At 37.9% G+C, this 21,877-nt stretch overlaps 1 protein-coding gene across 3 annotated transcripts in view; it reads right to left on the reverse strand.

The window, feature by feature from the left end:
• SAMSN1 (SAM domain, SH3 domain and nuclear localization signals 1) overlaps nt 1-21,877 on the reverse strand; it is an 86,539-nt gene that overhangs the window by 47,010 nt on the left and 17,652 nt on the right. For 2 of the 3 annotated variants that reach the window (XM_048966592.1, XM_048966601.1), the window contains 7 exons: nt 19,457-19,497; nt 14,693-14,730; nt 13,928-14,014; nt 10,040-10,107; nt 7,485-7,553; nt 3,581-3,704; nt 2,147-2,523 (listed from right to left, as the gene is read on the reverse strand). In XM_048966592.1, coding sequence (XP_048822549.1) covers nt 2,147-2,523; nt 3,581-3,704; nt 7,485-7,553; nt 10,040-10,107; nt 13,928-14,014; nt 14,693-14,730; nt 19,457-19,497 — 804 coding nt within the window. The remainder of the gene's footprint in view (nt 1-2,146; nt 2,524-3,580; nt 3,705-7,484; nt 7,554-10,039; nt 10,108-13,927; nt 14,015-14,692; nt 14,731-19,456; nt 19,498-21,877) is intronic. The other variant, XM_048966610.1, reaches the window with a different exon arrangement.

Genomic DNA, 21,877 nt, shown 5'->3' on the forward strand with positions numbered 1-21,877 from the left:
TTTTAGAATCAGAAAGAGTATTATGCAAAATATCGGGTTTACTCTAGTAAATAAATCAACATCAGAAAGAACATCTGCATCATCCTCTGTCCCTAATCCTCTCATAGCAAAACCATCAGTGCTGGCTTTTTTGATTCTTAAAAAGCAAAACTGAAAATCCAGTCTTCATAATCTTCAGTTGAGCCAGTTGGTAGACTGCAAATGCAAAGAATGAGATGTCTTACTATTGCCTGTAATCTAAATCTGAAGAGACTAAGCCCAGAGAGTTACATTAAAGTCAGGAAACAAACTGTCCATCAGGAAAGCAGATGGCAAAATAAACAATAATGAAGGAAAAAAAAAAAAAAAAAAAAAAAGCACTAAAGCTCTTGCTGGCACTTAATAGTAAAATGGGTAGGATAAATCTCACCACTGTAGAGAATGTTAACAGACTGTTTGCAGCAAAACGAAATAGAATTATTTGAATCAACATTTATGCTCTCATAAATCTGATCCACACATCAATACTATTAGCATTTTGCCCTGGGGTTTCATTCAGTCTTAGCTTGAGATGCTGAGTTTCTTTCACTAGGAGAAAGCATATGATGGAGCCTGGCATTCCTCACACAATCTGGTTTCTACAGGGAATCCTGCTTACTTGTAGACGGGGACTCACACAGCACAGCAGTCTTTCGTGCACAGCTTCCATCCTATTTCTACCAAAACTCTGTTCCAAAAGTCTGTTTACAGGGCTCTCCCTGGGAGTCAGCACTGCTGAGGCCATCCAGGACTTCACTGCAGCACCTTCATTATCTTTTTTGGGGGAACAATTTTCTTTCTGTCCTAATTACGGAATCATCAATCAACGCTTTGGCCTTTGTGTTTTCTGTGCCAAATCCCAGGAAAATCTTCCATGCTACATTTTGCTATTCAAATCCCACATATCAGGTACTGCTTTTTGTTGTTTGGCCTACTACATCATTTAAAAAAATCTGAATGACTACTTTAATATATTCAGGAATACGGTTGCTATATTGACCTACTACACAGCAATGATGCGTATGTGTGTGTACCTTTCCTAATGATATACAGCACACATTAAAGAAAATGCTGTTTTCAGCATATACCAAGTCAGAGCCAGAAACTGATTCAGATCAGGCTCTGGTTACTCAGGTCTCCATTTGCACACCCAACTCGCAGGTGCCTGTGGCTATCTTGACTCCTGTGATGTAGATTCACATTCCTGGGAGCTGGTGTTACTGCAGAGCGTGAACCATCTCTGTCCCTGGAGCATAGCATGAGAGAATGAATGAAAAGGCAAAGGAGTCTGCTGTTTGCTTTTTCCTGATAGTTTTCAGTCAGTTGATCACCTTCCACGTGTTTACAATCACTATGTGCAATACCAGAAGACCTGCTGTTTCCAGTATTAAGGGGCAGAAAAACCTCATTGCAGTGTCCACTGTTTATATATCTCTCCAACTAAAGTTTATGTTTGTTTGTTTTCTAGTTTTAAATTGCACTTAAAAAAAACCAACAACAACAACAAAAAAAAACCCAACAACAGTAGTTGAAATAGAAAAGCCTTCTCTAGATAGCTGTTCAGAAAGTCTGTTTCAGAACAAGATCGAACTCTGCTCTCCTGCATCCATCTCTAAGAACTTGTTGCCACAAAGGTAATTGCAAAAACAGGTTTCACCAGCTGACCTGATCCAAGAAGACAGATACATCAATACTTCTTCAGCCTCTGACCTTTCTCCAAATAACTCTAGTGTCCCTTACTAGAATTGCAGTGACCTCTAGGGGCCTGATCCAACACCACTTGTTTCATTGACCCTTACTGACTTCAGTTTACTCCAGACTTTCAAAAAGTTTTCTAAGTCTGGATGAGTATTTAATGTACAGCTGAAAAATCCAGTGTGTCTGATGAGAAACAAAATGATCTAAAGCCTGGTTCAATGCTGCCAATGCCTGCACAGAAAATGAACGACCTCAGGATAAGGAACCCCCGGTGTTACTTTGACTGACACGTCCATTTACCTGAAATCCAGATCTGATTTATTGCATTTCTGAACTATATGTAAAATGACAGCAGCTTTTAATGCTGAACCAGAGCAAAAAGCTTCTACTTTTTACCCATTTCAGTACAAAAAGAACCACTTCCACTTACCCAAGAGTACTGCAGATCCATATCAGTTAGGGAATTTGCAAGATGTGGCTGATGAGAAGTGCAAGTACATTTTTCCCATTCTTCTATTTTTGAAATCAAGAAATCACAAGGACAGAGCTGGTTATCAGGAAATGGCTTCCAGTCACTCCACAAATGAAATTCAGTTTCTGAATGGATTGAAATCATTCCTAAGTTACTAAATTTGGAAGTATACGATCGGCCCAAAGATGCAGAAATAAACTCTGCCCTAGTCTCAGTCTCTTCTTTTCTCCTCACGTTGTCTTTCCAGGCTTTCTTTTCCTGAGGTTTTGCCAGTTTCATGCAGGAAGTTAGTGCCTCTTCATCCTCTTCTGAAAGATAAGTATCTTCTAATGTATCTTTAAAAATACAAATACTTCTGTTAAGATATATTGCAAGACATACAGAAAATAGCATAATACTTTTCTTAAATATTGTCTTTTGCGTTCTATGTAATGAAACAGCCGAAGACTCCATTAAAAAAAAAAAATCATAATTACAAAGACAGAAAGACATCTGAGCCAACACCAAGATTTATTCTCCTCTTGGCTTATTTGTGTTCCCTCAAAATCCTAGAAATTTTTACTGTTTTTGAAATGAATACGAAAATTTACTAAGTTAATGTCATATTACTGCAATAGTTGCAGAGAGTATATGCTTAGTTTAAATACTGAAAAAGTTCAGAGGGTTTTTCTAGATAATTACTCTCCTACTCCTTTCTGTTACGTATGTTTGAATTAGAAAGTAGTTGCTGAATCTATCCCACATCTAAATTTCTTCACAATTATTTGACTGGAGTAGTAATTAATTAGATCGCTAAAAGTCACTTACTGGTATTTGTTTAAAAGATATCATCTATACCAAATGCATGCATGGTTAAATAAATGTTGGCAAAATAAATTCAGATAAAGGACTGCTGCACAGTCAGATCAGTAGGATCTGACATCATACATTAGGCATCCAACATCATACCTTAGGCATTGTATCTTAGGCAATCAGGTATGATGAGAGACTGAATGGTGGAACAAACTTTCTTGCACTCCCAGCTGCTACTGACTCATGGATGAACACTGACTGTTAACTTTGCTTTTGTAAGCTTTGCCTTCCTGATATGAAATGAGATACAAAACAACAAACTCCTTTTGGAGACACTGTCCTTAGCATGGAGGCCCCACTGTTTAGCTGAAATTCCTACTTGCAAGATATACTGTTACAAAACTCAAGCCAGTGTGACAGCAAACAGGTTTTCACACTATGATGATGTCACCACATAGTGCTATCACAGTAACACCTCAGCTGGGATTTGAAAATCGTGGGTGGTGAATGACAGATCAGGAGAGGATTGTTTATAGTTATGTTCAATACAGTGACATTTGGCACATATTGGAAAGAATGCTGCTCTGATGTCTTACTTACTAAGGGGGATCAAAACATGTTTGACATCCTCCAAGCTTTGTGTATTGGGTTTTTTGGTTCGGACCAATTTCTGCAATCGTTTTAATGTTCCCATGGACTCTGCTTTATCATTTGGTTCTGCACCCTGCCAAAAAAAAAAAAACAAAGATACAAAAGTAACTATTAAAAATTCATAGAAAAAAAGTACCAATTACCTCAGTCTTTCTTCATAAGAGAGGTGCTCCAGCCTTTTGATTATCTTTGTAGCCCTCCTCTGGACCTGTTCCAACAACTTCACATCTTTCTTTTGCTGGGAGATACAGGCCTGGAGGCAGTACTCCAGATTTTGTCTTAGAAGAACAACATATAAGGGGCAATAACCTCCTTCTGTCTGCTGGCCACCCCTCTTTTGAAGGAACCCAGGATACCATTGGCCTTCCAGGCTGCAGTAGCACACTGCTGGCTTATGCCCAGCCTTTCGTCCACCAGAACCTCCATAACCTTCTCTACAGAGCTGTTCTCAATGAGTTCTTCTCCCAGTTTGTATACATATCTGGGATTTCCCTGATCCAAGGACAGCACCTTGCACTTGGCCTTTTCAAATATCATTAGGTTCTTGTTGGCCCACATTTCAAGCCTGTCTAGGTCCCTCTGGATGCTGTCCCTTTTTTCTGTTGTATCTCAGCTTATAGTTGCTGAGCACGCACCCAATTCCACTCTCTGGATCACTGATAAAGATGTTAAAGAACACCTATCCCAAGATGGACTCCTGTGGGATACACTTGTGACCAGCCTCCACCTGGACATAGAGCCATTGACCGTAACCCTCTGGCTGCAATAATCCAACAGTCTAGAAATACTCCAAGTTCTCTTCCAATCTGACTGTGAACTTCTCTTTAAGAGAGACATGTCATACAGCAAATAACTTATCTTCCATAGCCATGTGCTGTGTTTCACATAGGATATCTGATTTTCATTAGAAACAAGGAAAAGTAAATGTACTAGAAGTGCGTAAAAACAGTTCAGCAATGACTATAATGGCTGCCGTGTATATTCATCTATTTACATCAGTAATTAATTTGGCCTTTTTAAATAATATATCTTTACTGATATTATGAGTGATTAAGTGCTAGTGCTGATGTCACCAGAAGGTAGGAATGTAGAAACCTTTATTGCACTCTCCCCAACAATTAGGTCACACACATTAGCTCCTTTCTGCTTCTCATAGACATAATCTTTTGAGACAAAGTCATCAGGGAGGCTTGCCAGTACAGTCTAATGTAGATTAGGTAGGCTACTTAGGGGTGGATCTTGAGAGATTCTGAACTTCACGAGCCTGTCCAGGTCCTCTGGACTCTGTCCCTTCTTTCTGTCATATCTCAGCTTACTGTCACCAGAAAACTTGTGAGGGTACACCCAGTCCCTGGGCATCAGGTCCTCAGAATGGACTGTTCTGCTGGTCTGACACCTATATTTCCCACTGCTAGATAACAGACAAAAACTGGTTCCTTCAATTTTTTGGCAATTGAAGAATTAATTATTTCACAGACCAATAAGATCTAGTGTCTTTGAGTTTCAAACCATCTCTGTCTTCTTAAGGATCTTGTAGGATAAGGACCAGGCAGATCCACCTTTAAGCTTTGTCAGCTTACAGTCCTTTTACAGCTTATATCTGAATATTCATCATCAACTGTGGGCCAAATGCAAACATCCTTAGATTAGTCATGACTTGTTTAAAGCCTCTTCTTCCATCCTCCAAATTCAGGAGAGCAGGATTGCAGTTTTAGTTTATCTAAAGATAGAAATGGAGGTGTAATTTTTCAGTCTCCTATTGTGAGATGTCTTTGCAAAATTAATCACAATGGGTTTAAAATGCTAATATGGCTCAGTTAGATAAGAACTCTCATAGAAATAATTATTTGTTCACTTGTAAGTAATGATACAAAAGCAACACAATGACATGATCTAGGATTTCCATCACGGAGACATGAAGATAAACAAACGATAATCTGTTCAGATAATTTTATTAATGGCAAACTCTAATCCTCTTTACTTTAAGAGCATTCACTGTTAGCTAGTCTTATGTACTGAAATACAGCAACTCCCCTTTTTACAGAGAAAATATAATCTCATACAGAATCACTGATGGGACAATTTTTAAATTTAAAACAGTTTATTTTGCTTTGCGTAAGTATCAAAATCCAGAATTTTAGCTGCCTACTCATATGGTAAATGAAGTAAAACACCATTTTCTGTAGATAGGTGTACTGATTGTCCTTGTTCTCATTGTTTTGGTATGTTGTCTTGACCAACCTCAGTCAGACTTTTTGAAAACATGCATAAAAGTGAGAAAAACTTAAATTTTATTCTGTGATTTCAAGCAATTTTCTTCTCACTGTTTGTGTTATCTGGAAGCTAGCATCTTTGGTTGCTACTGTACAGAATATGACAGAAGGAAGAACATTTTTACTGACCGGACAAGTAATTTGTTTTACTAATTTGGAGTATGCTACTTTCCAGTACCTTCTTTCTCTATAGAAAGAGAATGATATTTAGCAGTACTGGGGGGATAGTGAAACCTAGTTCACAGAGCAATAAGACTGTACTTGCAAAAACTGTTAATTTCAAACACATTTAAAGAACTTTTAACTTTCTTTTTCCTTCAAGTTTTAGGGTCAGAATAGGGTACCTGCTTTAGCAGGGGGTTGATTCGATAATTTCTTATGGTCCCTTTCAATCCCTGCAATTCTGTGATTACAACACAATTTGTGGATAAAGGTATCTGTAAGCAAAGGATTCTTTCATGAACAAGAATATTCTTTATTTCCATGCTTAAGGGATTTCAGTCATGAAAAATGGTGTCACATGAATTAAAAAAATAAAATTGTCTAAGAAAATAAATAACAAGCTGCATTTTAGTTGAAAATAATTTGCATGAAGTGTACATGAACAGTTATGGTCAAAAGTGTACATTTTAAAATGTCCTTATAAAAATGGATTGCAGACAGAAATAGCTAAATTGTGTCTGACAAACAGTAGTTTATCCTAATGCTTTCTAAATACCTCAGAAATCTTTACTCACAGAGATGCTATGAGGATTAACCTGGTGACAGAAATATAACAATTTGAAAGCTTAATGAAAAAGACTGTTGGCCTGACTCCAGCTATCTCAGTCCTGTTGAGCACTCCTTTTCCTGGGTTAACTGCATTAATTTCAATAAAGGTACTTGCACAGCACGTCACTTCTCAGTGTAAAGAATTTAGTCACGGCAGAGCCAAGTCTCTGTGATTTTCCCTGAACTGTTTGTCTTTCCTAAAAAACTGCAATGATTTAATCACGATTAGTTATGCATTCATATTCAGAGTATAGTATAATAGCAAGAAAAGAAAAATTACTATGTGTTTATCACGTCCGTAGTATTACTGTTACAGTACCACAGAAATTTTTCAAAAGTACCAGTAATATCCCTGCTGCATATAATGAATATTAAAATAGTACACTGGAATAGAGAACATTCTGCTCTATTTATACAAAGGGTCAGCTCTGTAAAAGGCACTGATTTCGGATAAACTTTATGTTAAAAAATGTCAGTAAAGCCACAGTCAGCCAATAAACAGACAAGTACTGTGGAAACTTCTTTCTTATGCTCTTGGCCATAGATATCAGCCTGACCTTTAAATATCCCCATCATTTCGGTCTGGTAGAAGTTTAGATAGTTTTTCCCTTGGGAAACCACAGAGCAATTATAAATTATTCTATAAAAGATAAAGAAACGTCATGATTAAAAGCATGGATTTTGGATAAAGATCTTTCAACTTTTGGGAAAGCAACATGCAGTAAAGGAAACCATTTTAAAACAGCATGTTCTTCATATGACTGCCAGCCACTGTTGAAATAAAGTGAACAATATTCGTGGCAACTCACCATTTCACCATTACTTGCCACTCTTGGATTGTAAACTCGTGGTGGAATCCATTGCTCATAATTTATCACCTAGATGGTAAGAAAAGTTAAAAGAAATCCAATGTAAATAAGATAAGTATAAATTACCATGTTACTATCATGTCATTAAATGAAGGTTGAAAGATCAGCAGTCTTTCAACAAAACACTGTGTGCATACAAACGTGATGGCTGATAGACACCGGCTGACACACATTGAAATCAGTTTGAAACCAAGCTGTCTTCATTTCATCAGCTGCCTGGGATGCCCTATAAGCATCATGCTGCCTACATTATACCATGGGATGCTTGAATCGCATTCTACATCCTCTTTTTTTCTACGAGCAGGAAAACCCCAATTCTTTCTTCAGCATCAACTCCTCAGCTGAGGAGCAAATGTCACTGATGCAGTTCTAAAAAGAACCTCATTCAGTCTGCCTAACTTTGCCTCTGATGCTGAGCCCCAGGGGTGTGAGTTTGGTTTGGATTAACAAAGCAGAGAAAATGGGAGGATCTTCAGAACTAAGCAAAGACAAGACTATATACTCTTTCATCATCTGCTCATAATCCATTTCTTGGTCACAATGTCCTCATGATAGGAACATCAGGAGAATACACTTTCCCTGGGGCACTGATGCAGTCCCTGGTGGGCAAGCCTGACAGTGCTTATAGCTTATCAGTGAAAGTAATGAATGCCAGCCTTTTTTTCTTCATGAATATGAATGACACTTTGAAGGCTGAATGCAACCTAAGAATTTACGTGAGAAATGAGGCATGAAACATTTTTGAAAATGTATTAGCCCAAAGACTGCATTACTTCATATTTTATGTCCTTCTCAATATGCTACAAAGGGTTTGAGCCATGGAGGGAGCCCTGCTAGACTTGAACAAACAAGAGCAAAGAAAAATAAATTCAGAAGGTACAGTTATTTTCTTATGGTAAAGCTCAACTATTACAGCGTTGCTCTTGTGTCAGTCAACCTGTGCTTCTGCTCCAAGCCTCTTTTTGCAAGTGCTTTAAGATGGAATTGAATAGAACAGAATGGAATGAGCATCTACTTGAGAAATGGATGGGGAATCTCAGTTTTCCTGAAGCACTTATAGAAGCCTGTTTGTCTGAGAGACAGAGTGCAAAAATGCTCATTTCTTTAATTGCTCTTTCTTGTAAACTTGGCTCTTTTATGTTTCATAGAATCACAGATGCACTTGGGATGGCTGAGACAGGAAGTTACCTCTGGGGACTTCTAGCGAGAACAAGTCTGCTAGAACAGGTTGCCCAGGTCTGTGTCCTGGAAGGTTTGAATCATTTCCAATCATTTTCAATGACAGACATTCCACAGATTGTCTGAGCAACCTCTTCCAGTGTTTGTTCAATTTTGTAGCAAAACAAACAAAAAAAAACACCCACTTTCTTTATGCTAAAATGAATTTTCTATATTTCAGTTTGTTTCTATTGCCTCTTGTACTGTTCTTGGGTACCCCACCCCTGACAGGAGTCTGACTCTCTTTTCTTTACTCTCCCAGAAAGTATTTGTACACCTGGGTCAGATCTCCCTGAGCCTTCTCTGCTTCAGGTCTCTGAATTTCTCTATGTATGACATATGCTTCAATCTCTATTATTTTTGTGGCCCTTAAGAGGATTTACTTCTCTTGGACTGGGGGGCCAATAATTGGACCCAACACTCACAAGAGGTGGGTCAGCTCACTAATGCTGAACATGGGGCAAGGATCACCCTCTTCAGCCTGCTAGCAATGCTCTGCTCAATGCAGCCCCGGAGGTTGTTGACCTTCTTTTCTCCAAGAACACTTTTCTGGCTCATGGTGAAGTTGGTGTACACCAGGACACACTGGTCCTTTCCTGTAAAGCTGCTTTCCAATCAGTTACCCCTCAACCTGTACTGGGAGAAGGTGTCATCCATCCCCAGGTTCAATACTTTCACTTGCATTTATTGAACTTGATGAGGTTCTTTTTGGGCCATTTCTCAGAACTGCTGAAGTCCATTTTGAAGGGCAGCATAATCCCTCTGGTACATCACTTTCTTTTCTGGCTCTCTGCTGCTCACTTCTCACCAGCTGATGTGTTGTTAACTACTTTTATATTACAATTATTATACAAACCCAGGGGTCAGAACTCTTTAATTGCTCATAGTAGTGGCCTAATTAATATATTCAGAAGAGACACAGTATGCATTTATATAAATTAAGATAGCATTAGAAATACATGTGCCAACATGGATCACACAAAACTAATACAAACACTTACTATAGGTCTTGGCTGTTACAATTCAAGCACATCAATTTAACAGAAATGTGTTTGTTCAAGAAGACAGGAAGTTTTTTAAGTGATAAAACCTATTTGTTCTGCATAATAAAAATGGTGCACAGCTCAGATAGCCAAGATCTTTTAAACTTGACTTCTGAAATACATACAGGTAAACTGACCATGAAGTGCATGCTTTGAAAATTCATACAGAATGGAAGCAAGAAATATGCTTTTTGTTTGATTGAAATTTTAGAAGCTCGAGAGTAGTTCTTTTACCTGGCATGTTGTTTCTTCTATCTTCTTTCCTCGCAGGAAATGTATCCCATCACCAACAATATTATCTTCTATGAATAATGAAAAAAGCAACAAAAGACATGCTTTCAAATGTCCTGCTTTCAGGTTTTTTTCTGACGAATATCATTTGAATTGCACTTGATAGTTTGAGCTGACATTTTGACTCTCTGAAGTTAACCCTGTATCATGTAAACATGCATTTTTATCTCAAACTACTTTGAAGTAAGATTGAAGTACTTTGAAGTAAGAACAAGATGATGTACGTAAATATAATTCATTCATGCTTACTTCTTCATCTGAACTTAGTCCTCAGCTTACTAATGCAGAATCCCACCAAGCACTTCCTCCAGTATCTCAGTGCAGAAGCATGTGAAATGTTTATATAAAAATTTGAACTCCCTAGACAAAAATGGTCATTGCAGTTGAGATCTGTTTAACTTCAATCTTTGAAATAGTTGGATGAGCATGAAATTAATGCTTTGTTTGGGAAGAATGTTTACTTTCATTACAACAATGCACAATAATTAGTCAAATGACTTTAAAAGTCTACATTTTAATAAGACTATTTCGAAAGATCTACTCTCACTTCCATTTTTAAGTCAAGGCAAAGCATCCACCATCACCTAGTGCGTGACCCTAGTGATTACATTCCATCAATACACATATCAGCCTGATTATGATTTTCTAATCACAGAATTAAGTGCTACCTTGGCTTTCCAAAATTAACAGAAAATAATCTTAACTTGGTCTTATTTTTGCTGCTGAGGAATGCCTTGCAATATTGGTAATAATTATTACCCCAGTCCTCAAAATGTCTATACTTATGTTGGAATTAAACAAAAACAGAAGGTGAATAAAGCTGATCAAAAAAACTTGTAAACTCATGTCAGTGAAACAATCAAAGCATCACTGTACAGGCAAGTTAACACCTATATTTTTATGTTATTTATAAAGAAAATTCTGCATCAAGAGACATACTTAGTATTGTTAATTTTCTTAAAAGACAATCCTTTGTAAATAAAACAAACAACATTCAGTGCTTCTGTAATTTTGCTACTTGGATATTGTAAAGTCTAAGTTAAAATTCACAAACTATGATCTGAGCATCAGGCATAAAAGAGCAAAATTCAGTTCACACATGATTTCCACCCTCAAACCATAGGTCAGTTGCACAGGAAACCCCATTAAGCAATTTCCTTTATTTAGCATACGCATCAAAAGTAAGAAGGAAAATTAGTCACTTCTTTTTTTTTTTTAGTGAGTTTTAGAGGTTTCTATAAGAGTTTAAATAAACTTAGAAGACAGTATCTTTCTCCTGAATACCTGATTGTTACAGCAGTACCAACAACTTTCTGATAAGCATATTAGAGTCCAAAATCTAACATGACCAGATGTCCCAAGCACCTACAAATCTCCTTGAAGTGACTGAGGGCCAGGTGTCTGATAACCCACCCATTTATTTGAATGCAGAGCTAGTTAGACTTCTAGAGGCATTGCAACTCATGTCAAGCAGTGCTTATGCAGTCAGATTAACATAACTGGGAAGTTTTTGGTCACTTTAGTGTAGGGGGAATTAGGAGCAGGGGAGAGTCATGTCCACTATTTCTGCAAGGTGTCAGCCCTTTTCTGTTTGTCTCAGGAATGCATTTGCATGGAAGCTCAATGACTATGACTCTCATAGTCAACTTTTTCAACAATGTCATTTTCAGGCTGGCAAATCTGGTACTGATGATTCGGATTTGGGCTTGTAAGTGAAGATAGGTATTCCCACTATTATGTCTGTGATATATATATGGTCTTTATGTGATATATATGTTGTACTATTATAAGAATAAGTGGTATTTTAGAGATTTTGCACACAGTCACATTAGGGACCTAATGCAAAGGCTACCAGAGTCATTGGATGTCTTTTCATTGATCAGGTTTGGATCAGGCCCATGAATATAGTTCTGAAGTAAGCACAGGAGCCTATGCTGGCCACCACACACAGCCTATTGCATCTAACAGAAAATCATATTATGCAATAGATCTGCAGACCTTGAAGGATTATCTCTCTTAAGAGAAGGTTTTAATCAATAGTGACAAATTATCTTGATCAATAGTGAAACACTTTAAATCTCCTTGTAATGGTTTTCACCACTGTGTGAAGGGGACTTCCCTTTTAATAATTTTACTGCAGAGGGGGAAAGGGAGATTTTTATTTAGCTGCCAGCTTTGCTTCCTGTTCCCTCTGGGCGCCTGCCCTTCAATTACAACACTTGTCAGCTTTTAAAATGTGCACTGCTTCTTTTGCATGCTTTGGATATTTAAAAGGGTAAAAAAAAAGTCTTGAGTAGGAAGGACTGGAGGAAGGTCAAAAAGTTTCTTCTCTGATTCAACTTTTTTCCACCTTCAAACTGACAATCTGTACAGTAGGTTGAAGAATTTTGAAATATTTTTTGCTAAAAGTAAGACCTGCTCGGAAAGAAACTCTAATTTTTCTTTCAGTTATCATTAGAATCCTTTCCCTTTGAAGCCAGTGAGACTCCTTTTCTGCCCGTCAGTTCATCACAAGGGCAGAGTTCCTCCTTAGAAGGGTCTATTGTGATAACACAAGGAGAAATTATTTCAAACTAAAAGATGGGAGATTTAGTTTGGATATGAGAAAAAGTATTTTATGACAAGGGTAGTGAAGCATTAGCACAAGTTGCCCAGAGAGGTGGTGGATGCCCTATGCCTGGAGACATCCAAGTTCAGGCTGGATGGGGCTCTAAGCAACCTGATCTATCTGTAGGTGTCCCTGTTCACTACAAGGGAGTTGGACTAGATGGTGTTTAAGGGTCCCTTCCATCTGAATCGAGTCTGGAATTCTCTGATTCTGTAAATTTTCTTGTGATCTTTTCATTCTGGCTCTGCTTTGTAGAAATCCAGCCTACTCATACACAAGCAAATGCAATAGCGTTTACAATTTCAGATCCATTATTTTCCAAGCATTTAAGAATTCATCTTCAAGTGGTAAAGCAAATCCAGAGGGATACCTGGCACTTCGTCCTTTGCTATCTTTGGCATACCCTATTAACAGCAGAATCACTGAACAATGGATGATTTCTGGACCATTTTTACAGGAATTACTAAAAATAAATGTACTTCCCCTCTTGCCACTGTGTTGGCTTAAGTAGAGAATGAAAGATACATCCAATTTTATCTCACATATCAAAGATTCTGTTTATGCTAATACAAGTGTTGAACTTTGACTGCTTTAGCCTCATAAGCGCCGTATTGGGTCTACCTTGGCTTTAGAAAGTACAAATACAAATTCAATTCCTGGAAGCAACATTAAGCAGGTTGTCAAAACATTCTGATTTTTTTAAAGCGTAGTTTAAATAAACAATGTGAATGCTCACATGTTATTTTTTCTAATTTAATGAATTTATACTGGTCAGTTCTTACAGCATCACTAGCAAATTCCCTGTATGATTGCTTCAATTAAAGTTAGTTGAAATGCACCTTAAAAAGCAAACTGGATAAGAGTAGCCTAGAAAATTTGTACCTAGCACTTGGAGCAGTGTAAAGTACACAGGGAACCATAGGATAATATTACATTTGCTAAGTCCTGTACAACCCAAAAATGACAATTTACCATAGGAGAATTCTTTTTTTGCCCATGGACCACAGACAGAATTGTTCACATAGCATGTTCTCAGCTTCCCAGTTTTAAAGTAAGCTTTATTTAAACTACTTTTTCCCCCCATTAGGACAAAGTAGATCTCAAAAGAATTTGACAAATTATTTAGTTTGATTATTTGTGAAAAACAAGAAATTTTCCTAGGTGCCATTTTAAAATACTTTGTGAAAAAATGCAAAATCAGCTGAAATACATTTAGCAATTACCTTCAAGCTGACAGGGCCTTCTGATGTATGAATCATTCTCCAGCTTCCTGGAACCCTGCCAAAGTGTGCCATTCACATTTTTCCTGTCTAAAGTAAAAGCACAGAGAGCAGTCACCTAAATTCATAGCAAACCTGTGAAATAACAGGAAGGTCTATAAAAATAGCATAAGATTGTAAACCAAATGGGCTTGCAGAATCCTGTAGAATCTGCTCAAACAATAGTAAGTGGAAATAAGTAGATGATTTTGCAATATAGGAAATCTGACAGATTTGGGCAGACTTCAAGTTTTGTTGTCTTTTGTCCCTGTCTAGGACCTCATCTAACACTGTTAAAATTTGATCAGAATGATTTTTATCTTAACCTTGGTTTTAATACCTAGCAGCCCATAGAACACATGTGCCTTTATTTGCTTCCAGGAATTGCACTGAAAAGACTGAATTTGATTCTATCAGAGTGATTTACATTTTTTTTATTTAAATGTTTAAAGAGTCACTGAACATGCTAAGTATTTTCATATGCTGTTCCATTATAGATTCTTGAGTATAGGAACTAAACTGAAATTAAAATAGCTTTGGTTCCAGTATGTAACAACCAATGTATGTGTAGAAAGCAGGGGGAAGAAGGGGGAATACATTGATATCTTAGGTGTATTCTTCCTTTCCTTTGCATTTGCTCCAAGGGTTGTAAAGCAAATCAGACCCTTAATTAAATTTGGCTCTGTGAGATTAATAAGCATATAGTGAATGATTTAAATAGTTACTAACCAAACGCTTCATTTTCAGACAGAGACTTCTGGATGGATCTAAAAGAATTAAAAGAATTAACCATTAGCTAAAAGTCAGAATGACAAATGAAAGCACATTTAATCAAATATGGTTATTTTCAACCTAATTCTTCAATTCCCAGGGATTTGGCTGTGCAATTCATACTGGCTTCAATTGGAGTTAGTTGTCTTACTTCATTCACCCAGTCATTACTTCCACATGCCACAGAGGGCTCTGAAATCTTTTGAGTTTTCACTTTGTAGAAGTGTTTTATTCAAGTTTCTTTTTGTAACAGGGATCTCATGACTGAATCAGGGAGGCCATCAGAAGGAGAATAAGAGATACATTTCTTTAGACATGATCTGAAATGTCCTGCAACTTACAGAAATTACCATCTGAAGTTTGGTGACATGATAATAAATTAAACCAAACAGCTACAGAAGAACATACATAACCCACAAACTATGTGGGGACATTTTATTGCTCCAACAAACCTTGACCTCTTCGCATGTTTATACCAAGATACAGTGCTAACTCATGCTTCCATGTGCAGTGAGTGGTTCAAAGATTCATACACAAAGAACACATTAATAGAAGAAAAAAAATCTCAGAATGAAGACAGATTTATCCTGTATATTAATTTGTTTCACTTTACCCATTAAAAACAAAAACAAAAACAAAAACAACTTATAGTAATTTTTGAGCTAGAGGATGAAGCCAGAAGACAACACTTTATAAGTCTTTATCTTTTATCTATAGACTCTTTAATCTATGACAATAAGCAGAAGGGAAAGCGCACAAAAATTGAGATCCCTCTCCCATACTCAAGCAGGTGGCAAAGGGTTTTCTGAATGAGAGGATACAACTGAGCTATTGATTTGTCTGTGAACAGTAGCTCCTTTTGAAACTGCTTAGAAATTTTTTTCATTTCCAGAGATTCACTATTATTTTACTGTTTAAAGAAAGCATACTTCTGTTACTTCTGCTACTGATATTCATTGTTCTCTTCCTTGTTGCCCTGATGTAAGGAAGAGAATGATCATTTGCCTGCTGTAAGGGAAGATCAGTTTCAAGACCATCTAAAGAATCTGAAGGTGCGCAAGCCCATGGGACCCAATGAGATCCATCTCTGGGATCTGAGGGAACTGACAAAGTTGCCAAGCCATCGTATTTGAAAAGTCATGGCAGTCTGGTGAAGTTCCCACTGTTTGGAAAAGGAGAAACATAACCCCCATTGTCAAGAAGGGAAAAAAAGAAGATCCAGGAAACTACAGGCCAGTCAGTTTCACCTGGCACACCTTGTCTGCCTGACACAATCATGGAGCAGATCCTCCTTAAGGTTCTACTAAGGCACATGGAAATTAAAGACAAGGTGGTTGGTGGTAACCATGGTTTCACCAAGGGCAAGTCAGGTCTGACCAATGTGGTGGCCTTTCATGGTGGAGTTACAGTGTCAGCGGATTAAGGAAGAGCAACTGATATCATCTACCTGGACTTGTGCAAAGTGTTTGACACTGTCCAACATGACATCATGGTCACCAAACTGGAAAAAAAAACGGATTTGATGGATGGATTATCCTCTGGATAAGGAACTGGCTTGATGGTTGCACTCAGAGAATTGCAGCCAGTGGCTCAGTGTCCAAGTAGAAACCGATGATGAGTGACATTCTTCACGGTATTGGGACTGGTGTTATTTAAAATCTTTTTAGGCAGCATGGACAGTGGGATTGAGTGCAACCACAGCAAGTCTACAGATGACTCCAAGCTGAGTGGTGCAGTTGACACATTAGAGGGAAGGGATGCCATCCAGAGGGATCTGGACAGTCTTGAGAGGTGGGCCTATGCCAACCTCATGAAGTTCAACAAGGCCAAGTCCTGCATCTAAGTCAGGGCAATCTCAAGCACAGGTACAGGCTGGGGAAAGAATGGCTTGAGAGCAGCCCTGAGGAGAAGGATTTAAGGGTACTGATGAAAGATTCAACATGAATGGGCAATGCGTGCTTGCAGCCCAGAAAGCAAACTGTATCCTGGGTTCATCAAGAGAATTGTCACCAGCAGGTTGAGGGAGGTGATTCTGCCCGTCTTCTGAGACCCCATCTGGAGTACTGCATCCAGTTCTGGAGCCCTAAACAGAAGTAGAACATGTAGTTGTTCAAACAGGTCCAGACGAGGGCTACAAAGATGAGCAAAGGGTTAGAGCAACTCCCCTATGAGGACAGGCTGAGAGAGCTGGGACTCTTCAGCCTGGAGAAGAGGCGGCTTTGAGCAGACCTTATAGCAACCTTCCAGTACCTAAAGGAGGCCTATAGGAAAGCTGGGGAGGGGCTTTTTATAAGGGCATGTAGTGAGAAGATGAGGGGAAATGGTTTTAAACTGGAAGAGGGTAGACTAGATATCAGGAAGAAATTCTTTAATGTGAGAGTGGTGAGACACTGGAATAGGATGTCCAGTTTGGTTGTGGATGCCTCCTCCCTACAAGCATCCAAGGTCAGGCTGAATGGGGCTTGGTCTAGAGGGAGGTATCCCTGCCTATAGCAGGGGAGATGGAACTAGATGATCTTAAAGGTGCTTTCTAACCCAAACTATTCTATGATTCTGTGATTCTGTGATTTCTCACTGACTTTCTCCATATCTATGGAAAAGGCCAATCAAAAATTTCTACATTATCAAGTAGAAGTTTGATACCAGTTGTAAGAGATTATTCTTTTACATCATTGTCTCAAAGCTTGCTGGGGACACAGATGGACAAGTCCAAGCAAGTCCTGGGCAAGGGTTGAGAAATCCTTTGTCTGAGGGACACAGATGGACAAGGCCAGGGGCAGAGAGAAATAAGACAAGCTTAATGGCTGAGGTCTTTTGTGGGGGCTTATCACAAGGAAGATGGCCATCTCAGGAGGTGCTGCATGTGACTCTTGCTCAAGTGCCCAAAATGCCACACTGGCAGAAGAAGAAGGATAAAAAGGGAACCTACAACCATGAGTTGAGGTTTTCCGGCAACAGATTCCTCATGAAGAAGAGGTTTCTGCCACGAGAAGCCTCACGACCTGCCTCTCTCCCTCCTGGACTTGCTCTGCGCTCTACCAGCATGCTGAAGAAGAACCGAGATGTCTGCCATCAGATTTCTCACTATGGAATTCCTGCATGCTAACACTCTCCTGGGCCTGCTACCTGAGTCCTGCTGCTTCCTCCCGGATTGGCTCTGCGAATTCTTCCTGCTACCTGCTTGCTGCCCAAGGCCCGCCACACTGCTGCTCCCCCCTGCTGCTTCTGCCTCAGACCTTCAAAATGTTGTGCAATGGGACGCTGCTGGATCCTGGTGGTGACTCTCCCTACTTTACGCAATTCTTGCTTCTTTCCTATCTTTTCTATCGCCCTCCTTCCCTTCCCCGTCTCCCTGATTAGGATTTATAATAAACTGGTCAGATCAACATTTGAACCGTTGTTTGTTAATCTCACACCGGGTATGCAGATATTAAAAGAACCTCATCTCCCTCCTATAAATTGAATCAAGAAAGCAGCACAGTGATGTCTGGACATTAACAGCAAAATAAGATTTGAATGCAATTCACATTGGGAGAAATTGTCTTAATCTTATTCATTATTTATATTGATTATTCAAGTGATCAAGACAACCTTTCTAAATTCTGATTCTGATTGGAATGGAGTTAGTTTTAGAATAAAATAATATTATTTGCATTGTAAGATTTGAGAGTGGAGCCAGAGATTACTATTCCTATCACTAGGGTAGTCTTGGTACTGAACTAAGCAGGTGTCTCAGGTAGCTTGGTGATTGCATCATATTTGGTAGAGCTACTTTAAATTATTTATGCTGTGGTAATTCGATGCCAGCATACACAGCAGTTTAGCTTCCTTAAAAGTATTAAATGATGATTAGAAAAAAATGTGAATAATGGAGTTATATCCGTACTTAGATAAATGAAATTTTGGAAAGGAAGAGCATTTTCACAACGAAAAACAGATGAAAACTGTCTATTAAGACAAATGAGATTTTCACTGAAGTTATTATCTATTTTGAAATTTATTAGCAACATAGAGAGATGGCACTGATGATCTGAATTTAATGATGCCCATCCTAAGAAAGAAAAAAAATAGAATGACATCCAAGGATTTTCATGCCACAGCTGTACAGATAAGATCTGTGTTTATCATTCCATTAGGCAGGATTTCATCTGAAGGGAACTTCATCGGTAATGCAAAAACTGCTAATCTCAAGACAAAAAAAGAAAATTTTCAAAATAAACTCTGCTTGCTAATAGATTAGTCCAAACTGGTATTGTGCCTTAACAAATTGACATGAAGTATGCTGCTGCCTCAAATGTATTTGATTAAATAAGGTTTGTCCTGCTTAATCTGAATCATTTTGCAAACTAATTTTTTATTTGGATTAAAAAACACAACTCTTCAGAAGATTATCAGGTCAATGGTACAAACGTTCCATAAAATAGGTTACTTCAGTCTTTCAGAAAAGTGGACATACGGTTAAAACAAGCTCAGATTAACTGCATTTGATTTCAGCTATCCTGTCCCAATATTTTGTAAGATTTACGTATATGAAAAGAAATTCACAGCAAGAAAGCTTTACTAATATTACACGCCTGTTACTTGGCTCCCAAATGCAATATTAATACATGTACGCTATGAAAATTAATGTAACATTGGCAAACACATTAACAAAACAACAAGGGTGAAAGAAACAGATGAATATAGCGACACTGTGTAGACCTTGAATTGGTCTCAACTTACTTTCTCTTTTTGGTCACTGTGTTCTCAAAATCAGGAAATTCCTTAAAAAACAAAACAAAACAAACAAACAAAAAAAAAAACAGAGAAAAGATATGAAAATCATAATTTTTTAATCAAAATATAATATTTTCCCCACTGTAAGGACAATGCAAGATGGCTTTATGCACATTTGATATGTGTTTTTAATGTCCACTAATATTCAACAAGTGAAACTATGGAGGACACAGTGCAGGAGAGAATATACATAAGTAAGTGTCCTAGATTTTCAGAGATTTCAATATCAATGGCTCCCAAGAAGTTGACACTGACAGCTGTAATACGGACAAAAAATCAGAGCACAGTACTCTTACATCAAAAATGGGTATTTCCAGCATAATATGATTCTTTTTAATACTGCCTCCATAATGTAAATTTTATGAGGATAAAATGCTCACAAATTACAATGGGATGAATCTTTCTAATGGACACAGAAAGATGCAGACTCTCTAATTCCCTTACATGCAGAGGATGTGATCATCCCCCTGTACTCAGCACTGGTGAGGCCACACCTCTGAGTACTGTGTTCAGTTTCAGGCCCTTCACTGCAAGAAAGATAGTGAGGCCCTGGAACATGTTCAGAGAAGGGCAGTGAAGCTGGTGAGGGGTCTGAAGCACAAATCTTATGGGGAGCAGCGAAAGGAACTAGGATTATTCAGTCCGGAGGAGGCCTCTTCTCCCATGTAACTAACAATAGGGATAGAGGGAACAGTCTCAGGTTGTGCAACAGGAGATTCAGGTTGGACATTAGGAAATACTACTTCTCCAAAAGAGTAGTCAGGCACTGGAATGGGCTGCTCAGGGAGGTAGTGGAGTCACCAATACTGGAGGTGTTCAGGAAATGTTTAGATACATGTTTAGGCGATGTACCAAGAGACATGGTTTAGTGGGAACTGTAGGTGATATTTCTTAAGACAGAGTATCAAAGCAATATATCACTTTCATATCTATTTCTTCCAGCCTGGAAAACAGAAACCGGGGTAAAAATATCCATGATGAATGTCATTTAGATCTGCTGGGCAACAAGACACATTTAAAAAAATAAATATGAAAACATCAATTTATAGATCTATTTCTCATATTCTTATGTTTAATTTTTTTCCTTTATGTAATATCATCTACACAGCTCTGACCACAGTAATTTAAAAAATACCAATCAGCTTGCAGGATGAAAAGGCAGAACACATATTACACAAAACGATGCAAGTGTATAACTGAGAATTTTATATTTTTTTCCTTCTCTTAGTATAATCCATCATTCTTCTGAAAAGGCTTTTCCATTAGGAAAAGGCTGTTTTATTGCATTGAGTTTATTTTAGCAGAGTGCAGGAGGCCCCACTAGTACCTGGACACAATCTGTGAATGCTAATAATTGTATGCAGTTTCCACAAAATAGCTTTGCAAGTATAGTTTCACTCTCAGATACTAGATGTGGATCAAAAGAGTATACCTTTTACCCTGAAATACTGCAAGCAATGGAAGAAAAAGTTCTTACCGACATAAAAAACAAACCTCTCAGCATGTCTTGGGACAAATCTTTTCAATGGTTGAAAGATGTTGAAAAAGTGATTTTAAAAAGGGTAGCATCAACATCTCATTTAAAAACATCAACCTTTTTATCTCAAGAAGGCTCATTAAAGGAAATGCTATGCATGAAGGTCAGAGACCATACAGAGAACATTGTTAAGTTAGAATCTCTATGAAAACCAAAGCAAAAAACTGCAGATGTGGCATTCTCTGAAGTTCAGTGTGGCCTCATACCTGGAAACATGATTAATTCAAGTCTGGACATGCCAAATATCTGGTTTGGAACATGTAGGTTTAATATTTGCTCTACAATTTCAAACAAATGCTTCACCATCTGTTTCTTAAAATGCAGTAAAAGATGCATGTATCACACTGCTTCACATGTTGAGGCAATAATGAAGAATTCATTAGATATAATGGAATGCAGTGTCACCATGGAATATGATGGTGGGATTCTATGGGCATTTAAAATGGCTCCTTTTATTCAGTGCACCTCTTTTTGTGATGTCTGAATCAGCTGTCTGATTGGAGTACAAAATAAATTATTCTTCTTAGTACTTAAAGTTTTTACATTACTTGAATACACTAGAAAATCCTACCACTGTGATCTGTAACTAAGAATTAAGTAGTTTTGCAAACATGTTTTACCTTTAATTGTAAAGAAAGTTTCATCTAAAATCTCATCTTTACATTCTCTGAAGTTTGTCATTACCTTTTCAATGGAAATTAGAAAAGTTTCCCTATCCCAAATACAAATGATTTATTTCTTAAAAATAAACTAACTGTACTTGGAAACTCAGCATTATGAAATTGCAATAAAGTCCTTTCCTCCCTGCTTTCATCAAATAGCTCTGAATT

Source organism: Lagopus muta, chromosome 1, assembly GCF_023343835.1.
Source record: "Lagopus muta isolate bLagMut1 chromosome 1, bLagMut1 primary, whole genome shotgun sequence".
Lineage (NCBI taxonomy): Eukaryota > Metazoa > Chordata > Aves > Galliformes > Phasianidae > Lagopus > Lagopus muta.